At 36.0% G+C, this 11233-nt stretch overlaps 1 protein-coding gene across 1 annotated transcript; it reads right to left on the bottom strand.

The window, feature by feature from the left end:
* Positions 1 to 3917: 3917 nt before the first annotated feature.
* On the bottom strand, positions 3918 to 4334 carry LOC145062751 (putative disease resistance RPP13-like protein 1). The gene has a single exon (XM_079010353.1). It carries the CDS (start codon positions 4332 to 4334, stop codon positions 3918 to 3920), a length of 417 nt encoding a protein of 138 aa, XP_078866479.1.
* Between the last annotated feature and the right edge of the window lie 6899 nt (positions 4335 to 11233).

Raw genomic sequence — 11233 nt, 5'->3', positions numbered from 1 at the left:
GATTAGTTTTTTCATGGAGGGTATTTAGCATGGGAACTCTACATGTAAAAATGATGTGTCACCATGCAATTTACCCTCTTTTTTTTTTACCTTGGGCCGAAAATAGGTCTAATGGGATGAAGAAAAATGGTTTTGGGCTCAATTTCTTGGCTTTGATCGAACTTCATAGCCCCAATATTATTTTTCGGCCCATTGTGCTTAAGGACGATTCACTACCCCTTTTGAATAAAAGAAATGGAGTTTATGGCCCAACAAGGCCTATTAGAGATAAAAATGAATTATTTTAGGCCCACATGGCCCAAAACTATCTAGTTTCATGATTGTGGGTCCAAGTAGAGCCCAAATAGTCGATTTGAAAGTTTATTGGTCCATTAGGCCCAATAAGAGAATCCTAGTCCATAATGAATTTGAGCCGGAATTTCTAGGATTTCCAACCCTTAGTTGAACATATGAGATGTATTTGAATGAGAATAGAGTATAGTAAGTATAGCCTTTTTCAATGGATGATGTTTACATGGGAATAGAATTTTCTAGCACAATGCCAGTTGTGACATACATACACACTTATCACACACTCGTTACCCTTCCGTTTCTCGCGCAGTCGTCATGGAAGAAGTCCAACAAGGTATCCTTTACTATCATGCCCTGGTAGCCAATGGGTTGATTGACGGTGAACCTGTTATGGGTCAGGAAGCGGATCCAGGTGTAGAACCTGAGGAATACATGGATACCGAGTATGAGTTCGGGTAAACTGACGAGGATGTGGATGAAGATGGGGACACTAATAAAGTCCCCAACAAGCCTCCCATATTAGAGGTGATGCAGGACCACCCCAAAGCACCAGAGAATTTAGTCGATCGTGTGCGCTACTTGGAAGAGGAGGTTGCTGCTCTCAAACAACTACTCTGGGCAACAGAAGGCCGAGCAGAGCTAGCAGAGTATGAGAGGGACGCGGTCACTAGGGAGATAAGCGAGATGGATGACCTCGTGGCGTGACATTTTGCCATGTGATTTCTCCGCCAGACTCTCCCCGCCGCTACTAGGATCAGTTTTCACTTACCCCCTACTTTTATGATTTTCCTTTATGTACTACTCTATGTACTATCGACTACATGATTAAGTGACTACACTACTCATGGAGTCGTTACGCTGTTGGATTTTATTTCCTTTTATGTATTGTATGCCTTATAAAGGCAAATTTTCATGTATCAAAAGATTATTATTAATGAAAACGGCTATGTATTTTCTCATGACGCTGTTACCTGTTATGTGTTCTATCACTCTTATTATATGTTGATATTATGCACTAACTTACTTGTACACAACCAAATCATCGACATTGTTCTATAATTAAGGAATCGTGAAACTGGAATGCACTGGATACTCAACATCTTTCCATTCTATGACAAAAGATGCCTCAGAGACCAAATTGCGGAAACAACACAACACCAACACCACCGGACATAAACTCAGTTGCGTTCCAAGCGGTAGTGTCAGCTGCAATCACCGCATCATTGGCATAGATTCATAACGGAAATAACAGTGGAGGTAACGGGCAAGGACCCGGAAGTTCAAATCAGGGGATAAACCAAGGACCAACAAAGGTTTGTACCTACAAGGATTTCACGAACGCCAAGCCCCGAACTTTCAACGGAATAGGAGGCGTGATAAACCTAAAGAGATGGATAGAGAAAGTTGAATCATTTTTTGAGATCTGCAGATGTCCCCGAAGAGCACAAGGTGAAATTCGCAGCCTGTACCCTTGTCGATCAAGCACTTACTTGGTGGAACGGTCATGTAGATGCCATGACACTCCCAGTGGCAAATGTTATACCATGGGAGGAGTTTAAGGAAATGATAATGGCAGAATATTGTCTAAGATGAGAAATTCAAAAGATGGAGCAAGAACTGTGGAATCTCACAGTGCAGAACTCCAACATTGACGCTTACATATTGAGGTTTAATGAGTTGTCGCTTCTATGTCCAGGCATGATCACTTATGAAGGGAAGAAGATTGAAAGCTTCATTTGGGGATTAACCTCTCCAATTCAAGGAAATGTAATAGCTGCAAACCCTGAAACGTATGACGGTGCTAAGAGATTAGCCAAGAAGCTCTACGACCACGACAACAAGAAAGGTGACAAGGCTGGGGAAATTGAAGGCAAAAATGAGGGAAAAACTAACAAGAAAAACAAAGACAATAAACGAAAGGGGAAACAAAACCATGGGTCATCAAAGAAGCAACAAACAGTAGCAGTCTACGCTGATACTGCCAGGTTGCCTCAGCACCACATGCTCCAGCCTCAACTGCACCAACTAATACCAAGCAATACTCGGGAATCCTGCCCAAGTGTAGTAACTGTAGATTTCACCACCATGGAGAATGCAGGGAGATGCATTGCACAAATTGCAACTGCAAGGGCCATACCGCCCGATACTGCAGATCTCAACCCCAACAAAACCAACAACTGAATAACAACAACAACAACAACAACAACAACAACAACAACAACAACAACAACAACAACCGCAACAACAATAACAACAAAAATAATGTTGGGGCTAGTCACATTTGCTATGGGTGTGGAGGAACTGGCCATTTCACACGTAATTTTCCCAAAGCCAACAACCAAGGGGAGGAGGATCAGGAAGGGTATTGACGTTGGGTCAAGGTGAAGCAGTTCAAGACCCGACGATTGTTACTGGTACGTTCCCACTTAACAATACTTACACATGCATTTTATTCATAGCAGATCCGAGCAGAGCTTCATTAGTAACAAATTCAAATACTTACTGAACCAACAACCCCAGAAGCTAAACGAAACCTTCAAGGCGGAGATGGCTAATGGGAAAACCGAATCAACCAAAGATATTTATGTAGGGTGCACCTTAACACTAAATCACCATTCATTTAAAATAAATTTGATTCTAGTAAATATTATGAGTTTTGATGTGAAAATCGGCATGGATTGGTTAAACCCCCACCATGCTGATATTATGTGTCGCGAGAAGGTCGTTCGCCTTCACCTCCCTAACCTCGAAACCTTAATAATCTATAGTGATAAATTTGGCGCCAATCTTCGCCTTATCTCGTGCATCAAGGCACAGAAGTGCATGCACAAGAAAAACTACGCATTCCTCACTCATGTTGTGGCTTTAAGACAAAGAAGAAGTAAACATTAAAGATATCTCGATAGCATGCGACTTCTCAGATGTATTTCCTGAAGACCTTCCGGGAATACCCCCAGAAAGAGATGTTGAATTTTGAATCGACCTCATACCAGGATCCACTCCAATTGCTAAATCACCCTATAGACTGGCTCCCGCTGAAATGCAAGAATTATCGAGCTAACTAAGTGAACTCATGGATAAAGGATTCATTAGGCCAAGTTTCTCGCCATGGGAGCTCTAGTTCTATTCGTCAAGAAGAAAGACAGATCCTTTAGGGTGTGAATTGACTATAGGGAATTGAATAAGCTCACCATTAAAAATCGGTACCCACTTCCACGAATCGATGATCTATTCGACCAACTTCAAGGGGCTAGTTATTTCTCAAAAATAGATTTGAGGTCCGGTTATCATCAACTCCGAGTCCGGGAAGAGGACATTCCAAAAACCGCTTTCCGAACTCGATACGGTCATTATGAATTTATTGTGATGCCCTTCGGTCTAACAAATGCTCCTGCAACATTTATGGACCTCATGAACCGAGTTTGCCGCACATTCCTTAAAAATTTCGTAATTGTCTTCATTGATGATATTCTCGTATACTCTCGAAGCAAGGAGGAACATGGTCAGCACCTGCGTCAAATTTTGGAAAGACTCAGAGCAGAAAAGTTATACGCGAAGCTCTCCAAATGCGAATTCTGGCTTCGCAGTGTGAACTTCTTGGTTCACGTAGTCAGTGAGAAAGGAATTCACGTTGATCCTTCCAAGATTAAGGCCATTGAAGGCTGGGCAATTCCAAGAACACCAACATAAATCCGACAATTAGTACAACAATTGGGGACAAATTTCAATACCTTACTAGTGCTGTTGTTGGCACTAGTTTCTTGATTCAAATTGCGTCGCAGAGCTTCTGTGGCCAAATAATCGAGTACATCGTCTATGTCATAAGCCAAATCCTGGAGATCGTTCACCCATAGTTGGACAACCCTCTCTTTTATCTGCTTCTGGCTAGAATCAGTAAGCATGACTTGTATCAGGGACATGTTTTTCTTCCATTTTTTCAGTTGAGAATCGATTCCTTCCGATCGAGCCAATTTCATCAAGTCACCAGAGATCAGCTTCTCACACAGCACTGTGATGACGACAGTAACAACGATTTCAGCCATTGCAATAGGGAAAAGGGAAGGTTTTGATTTGAAATGATGAAAATTTTGAGAAAGGGGTTGACCGAATACAAATTGCAATAGGTGCAAGTGTTAGGCGTCATTTTATAAATGACTTAATTACTAAAGTACATATTTGATCCTTAAATTAACCGTGTTTTTTGGTCTAACCCTCGAGACGTGCAGTTAAAATTAAATATATTAAAATGAGGAGTTTTTAAAAAATATTTATTAAATTAGTATTTTTCTTCGTTTTTTCTTTATTTTTCAATCTCTCTTATTGTCATTTTTTTTACATTTTCTTTTATTTCCATTTTTTTTAACTATTTTTTTTATTTCTTATAAATATCAGTTTTTTTCTATTTTTTTGTTTTGGTATTTTACTATCACCCCAAAAAACATGGTGGTGAACCCCTACATATACATGTCTTATCCATAAGAGTTTATATTCCATCAACTCATAAAAATTGTTTGAAATTGATCACCATAACGTTTACATTTATTTATTACCCAACTAATCATTTTTACAAATTTGCACAAAGTAATGGTTTTGTTATCAAATTTGGTCCTTATTTTTTGGGTAAATTACACGGATGGTTCATTTGGTGTAGGGTAATCTGTGTGTTTAGTCTCTAACAATTTTTTTTAACTCTGATCGTCCATACTACACATTTTTGTTGCACATTTGGTCCCTATCACTTTTAATAAGACTATTTTTCCCTTAGAACTATTTTAATTTTGTTAATTTTTATTATTATTCCTATTATTATTAAATAATTTAAAAAATAAAAAAAAATCAAATACACTTATAAGTTATAACCAAAAATCAAGAGACTTACGACTCATCTATTGCCTTCGTCCCCCACTTCCTTAATCTTCCCATCGTCAATCCCTTTTCTTTAGTTTCTTGCCCTTTACTCCAATTAATATCTTCCTCCACCACGACTAACACCGCCATCGTCGCCCACCTGCATCGATGAAGGGATACCAGCTTCCCAAGCTACCATCATCACCACTATCCACAAAGTATTACCGTCGGAGTTAAGATAGTAAACGCAGACATCGGCTAGGGTTCTAACGAAAGAAGAAAGGAAACCAACTAGTTTTCTCGAGATGTTTCCGGTGAGAGAAGAGAGGAATAATAGGTTAGGGTTTGGTTACTTGTGAGTTTTCTATCTACAAAATGATAAACCAATATAGGGGTGAGGTTTTGATTTCCCACCAGATTAGAGAGTTCCTTCGGTTGTGGGTGATAGTGCAACATCGATGTCGGAAACCATTCAACCCCTCACCGTCAAAGGGTTGCTCTTCTGGTACCGACGAAATATGGGACGTATTAGGGATTTTAGAATTGACTTGATTTTAATTTCGTTTATATTTTTTTGATTTTAGATTTGAATTTGCATCATAGATTACATTTTTGTTTAAGATTTGATTTTTAGGTTTTATTTTGGTTTTGGATATGTATTAGAGGTTGATTTTAGATGTATTTTCATTTTTTTATTAGGTAGTTTTGTGTTGAGTTTTGATTGATTTCTTGGTGTCTGATCGATGATGACTGAAGCATATGTCGGGGACGGATTTGTTATCGGAGATGGTGGAAGGAGTTGTAAGAGGATTGATGTGCGTTGGGTCACTTTTCTAATAATATATTGATAATTTAATTTATTTAATAATAACTAAAATAATAATTTTTTAATAAAATAAAAGTAGTTATTAAGAGCAAATTAGTATTTTTATGTTTGATAGAGACCAAAGACAAAGACGCAACAAAATAACATTTGAGGGACCTTTTAAAAAGAGTTCTTATTGATCAAACACGTATATTACTCCAAACCAGACAGACTATTTGCATAATTTACTCTATTTTTTTACTAACTATTTATTTTTACAAATTTGCACAAACTAATAGTTTTGTTATCAAATTTGGTCCTTAATTATTCTTATGATTATTTATTATTATTTTTTTTACAATTTTGTTTTTACGTGTTTGAAATTGTAGTTTTTATTGATTTGAAAATTTGTTTTCTAAATATTTTTTACATATTTAGTTTTATGTATGTATTTTATGATTTCTTTCGTTTACTAATTAGATTTTTTTGAATTTTTTTCTATGTCTTTTACATATTTGTTTTTAAGATGTAAAGACATAAAAAAATATGTAAAATTTTTCTTTTTATATTTTATTTTCAAACTCAATTAAAAAGCATGTAAATGTTGTATAAACAAAGACATAAGACTTTTTTTGTTTGTTTGTTTGTTTTTTTTTTAAAGAGTTATGTTTTAAAATATATGTATAAATAAAATGGTAAGAAAAAATTAAAGTAAACTCGTAATCACTATATAAACTATAAAAAAAATTGAATCAAATAGGCATGCAATAAACCAAAATAACAAAGCTTTTTGTGTATTAGATATTATGTTAAATGTATATTTAAAAAAACTAATATTTAAAAAATGAAATAGTAAAAAACTGAAATAAAAAAAATAAGAAGAACACTAGTTAGTTAAATATTTTTTTAAACTATATTAGATAAGTAAATCTTTTCCAATAACCTATTTTGGTCAAACTCTTTAAAATGACCGTTATGGCTTTGTGTTATTTATCACTATCATTTTTTATATCATTTAAAAACCTAAAATTAAATAAAAACTCAAAATCTAGATAAAAAACAAGTTTTAATGTCAAAGAAACCCAAATCATATAATTTTATAAAATTGATTTTGATTTTGATTTTGAAAAATTGGGTAATCTAACCTCAGTAAACGATCTTTTTGACAAATATGACTAGAATTTTTTTTTGGTAAAGTAACCACATTCTTCGGAACACCTTGTTCGGGAGAGGTCTCCGGAATTTCGGAGTACAGTTCCAGACTATGGTTTCGGAATAGATTTGATTTATTATTATTATTATTATTATTTGCATGGATGTTTTGCTTTCATACAATCTATAATTTTTTGGTTTTATAAAATATAAAATACAATTAAAATTTACAAACAACTAATAAATACATAAACTAAATAAATGATGTGTCCGTATGCAGGGGTTGAGCTTGAACGATTTATTACGCGGGGGGGGGGGGGGGGGGGGGCAAATATTATAAACTAAAATTAACGTTCTTACACACACAAAAAAAACCAAATTTGTTTTTCCAAATAAACACCAAAAATAACTAGAAAGAGAATTAAAACTCAGTCCGACGACCTTTAAGGTCTTTAAATTCATCAGTTACCGACTTCGAATCAATGTTTTCAACAATTTTCCTTTCCTGTTTATGTAAACCTTTCTGTTGAAGAAAGAATGAATGGTTTTCATATTTCCCATGATTGTATCTATAGGAATCAAAATCAAAAAACAGTTCATTCAAAATCAATTAATTTATCCGGTCCTTTAACTTATATCACATATAAGCAATGCTCATTATTCATCACTGATTAGTTGAACCAAGAAGAGAATATTTAACAATGTGTAATTAGTTCATTCCTAAAATTCCAACAACAATCAATTAATCAAATGTAGAGGAAATCTTCATATCAGTTCATAATTTCATTCCAGACAAAGCAACATAACAAGCTCCTGAACCTTGAACAATTCCAACTTTCTAATTACAATTTACAATTATCCAACTACTAAATCCCTAAATCCCTGAAACTGTGAAAGTTGAAACAGGAAATTGTGAAAGTTGAAACATGAAAGAAACTGAACTACTAAAGCTTGAAGTGAAAGCATACCTAAAACCTGATCGTGATTTTCTATTTTTCTTTACTTCTTCTGTGCTGTGAAACATGAAAGAAAAGGCGAACATCAGAGTTGCAGTTGTGCTATTCGGAACAACTGAACATCAGTAGGCAACAACACCACAACAAAGAGCGGTGGTGAAGGGCGGAGCCGACAGCTTCTGACCTTCAATTTGACTGCCATGCCGACTAGCAAAAGCGATTGTTGGGGGTTGGGGCCTGGGGGATTGGCGCGGAAGGCTAAAGCTTTATAGATTGAACGATTGCTGATTTCTTCTCTATCTCGATCGACTTCTTGGCAAACCAACATCGGATCAGGAGGGGCCACAACCCAAGACTCATATTGTTGGGCCTATAATTCTGAAAATTAAACATATGTACTCTACTTCTAGCCCAAAATTCAGAGGGGGGGGGGTCAAGACCCATCCTGGCCCATAAAAGGTGCGCCCCTGTCTGTATGTCATATTATAAATATGATGTTTGATTTATCTTTGTCCTTGTACCCAACAATATTTCCGCTAGTCGTTTTCTATAAAATATAGCCCATGGACCGATGGTTTTACCCTTTATAGAAATCGATTTCCTAGTGATCAATGCCTCCAAGAACCAAAACAAAAACACCCCACAATCCCCTCTGTTGTCAATCTGTTGTGGTACGTCTGAGGCTTTTTCGAGGGTCACCTTGAAGCTCTCAAGTGGTATTGAATCACTTGGTTTAATACCCCAATAGTTGACTCCCACTAGCAGTTTATGGATGCGGGCTTTTAGACCAATAACCTAATTCTCATTTTTCTGAACTGTAGCCTCCGTTCCAATGGCTATCGTATATAGTCATTTGTAATGTCTTCAAATCCAAAGCACCTAAAAACCAATGAGCTTGTGGTATGTTAAAAGGGATGTAAATCTACAAAAAAGGGTTGGAAATTGTCACACCCCAAAACCATTAACGGCGGAAACGATCCGGGGTGGAGGACATCATGTACAGTATCACAACAGTGTAAAATAGTAAACAAGCAACAACATCATCCATTGCATTATAATTAAAGTTTTAATACATGTGTGTTCTTTCATTGTAATAAGACACCATAAATATACAATCAAAATAAAAGACGAGACTTTTCTGCTCCGTCTTCTCAAAAACTGGCCTTCGTACCTGTCTACTGATGACTTGAGAATACAAGTTATTTTGAAAGAGAGTATCAGCTTTAAAGCTGGTGAATTCATAAGTATTTAAGTGTCATTGTCTTGCTTTGAAAAACTGTTTCAAAAGTCATGTAAACCTTTAAATGAAAATGTTGATATAAGTATGAAAAGCCCTAGAAAATCCCTTATTTTCTATCAGTATGTAAAATAGTCTTCAACCAAGACCCGAATGTTTTGTAAGTAAAATGATAGTTTTTCCTTTCCATTGGCTAGTACTAAAAGTACGTAGTCTAACTCATCGTTTATGTGAATATATCACAAAATAAAGTAAAATAGGAAAATAATACGATAGTCTTCTACCAAGACCTAAACGTTCTGTAAGTAGAATAATAGTTTTTCCTTTCCATTGACTAGTACTAAAAGTACGTAGTCTAACTCATCGTTTATGTGAATATATCATAAAATAAAGTAAACAGGAAAAATCATAATTATGTAAGTGTTATCCCTGGGTGACCAGGATTAACACAACATCGCCGAAGCGAAAGGTATACCCTATGAACATCCGAAGATTGTCCCCTCACCGTCTGTAGCTGCAGCAGGGTGGAGGGAGGGTTAGTCCCGTAGCCGACTCCTAATATCAGCGTTAACCTATTAATTATCCGAAGATTTTCATCTCATCCTCTGTTGCAACAGTAGGATGGAGGAATGGTTAGTTCTGTAACTGACTCCTAATATCAGTAACAACCTTAGACATCCGTAGATGTTCATCGCCCAGTGTTGCTAACAGCTGGGTTCCGGAATGGTTAGTCCTGTATAGACATCCCATCGAACAGGGATAGGCAGGAAAATTTACACAGAAGGTACAAATAAATCTTCCTAATATAAGTGATAACCTTAAACATCCGTAGATGTTCATCACCCAATGTTACTAACAGCTGGGTTCTGGAATGGTTAGTCCCGTCTAGACATCCCATCGAACAGGGACAGGCAGGAAAATTTACACAGAAGGTACGAATAAATCTTCCTAATATAAGTGATAACCTTGTAATAGGAAAGATGTTTGATATCCTCAAATTATCCCTATGATAATTTACTGAAAGGTAATTGGTTGTTCAAGTAGGTTTGTACACTCTTACTACTCAAGGGTGTGGGAAACTAAATGAAAGATGTAAACTATAACAACAATACATATATAAGATTATAAGTGTATATGCATAGTTTAGTTCAAGAATGTAAAATGGTTTTGTAAGACATCTAAGGGTTTTGAACAAATATAAAAGTGACTTGATGCCATTTTTATAACCATTTCAAAAGTAATACATTTGATAACAAAGTATTTTAAAGATAGAAAACCATTTCATGCATCACATTTTGTAGTATGTGAAATCTGTTGAATGAAAACACAGTTATAAAATACATATAGATGATTTAATAACATGTTGTTTTCTACTTGTACTCCCCCCCCCATTAAATCATTTAAAATCATTTAAAACATTGATTAGGAGTATGAACTCACCTGTAGATGGTGATTTGGATGAAATGGACGGTGTAGGATTGTTAGGTGTCAAGTGAGGACTTGTACACACACTACGATCCTAATGAACATATAATCACACATATATGCACTCAATTAGTCTTAAATTACTAATTGACAATGTTAAGACATCCTAGAACATAATAAACACTTTATATAAGTGTTTTAAGCCCTAAGGATTGCATCTAAGCTATTGTGGGACAAGGTACTTGGGTTTAGGGTTCTAAAGGACCCCATATATGAGTTTACTCTCCATACAACCTCACACATGGAGTTTACAGTTGTAAACTCTTGAGTTTATGGCCGTAAACTCCCAAACATGGTGGTATTTTGTGTTTTGAAGTTCTAAATGATCCCTAGAATTATTCCAACTTGGTGGTTAAATTCTTGGAAGGGTTTAAGGCATAGAAACACTCCTTTGGGGAGTTTACGGCCCTAAGGCCATTTCCCTTAGAGTTTGTGGCCATAAACTCTTAAGGATGGGTG

The sequence above is a fragment of the Lactuca serriola genome, chromosome 1 (genome assembly GCF_051521515.1).
Source record: "Lactuca serriola cultivar US96UC23 chromosome 1, Lser_US96UC23_V15, whole genome shotgun sequence".
Taxonomy (NCBI): domain Eukaryota; kingdom Viridiplantae; phylum Streptophyta; class Magnoliopsida; order Asterales; family Asteraceae; genus Lactuca; species Lactuca serriola.
The sequence above is the reverse complement of the archived record's forward strand: the minus strand, read 5'-3'. Positions and strand labels throughout refer to the sequence as shown.

Coding starts and splice junctions, on each gene's coding strand:
- LOC145062751 (XM_079010353.1), bottom strand. CDS start 4,334: ATGGCTGAAATCGTTGTTACTGTCGTCATCACAGTGCTGTGTGAGAAG.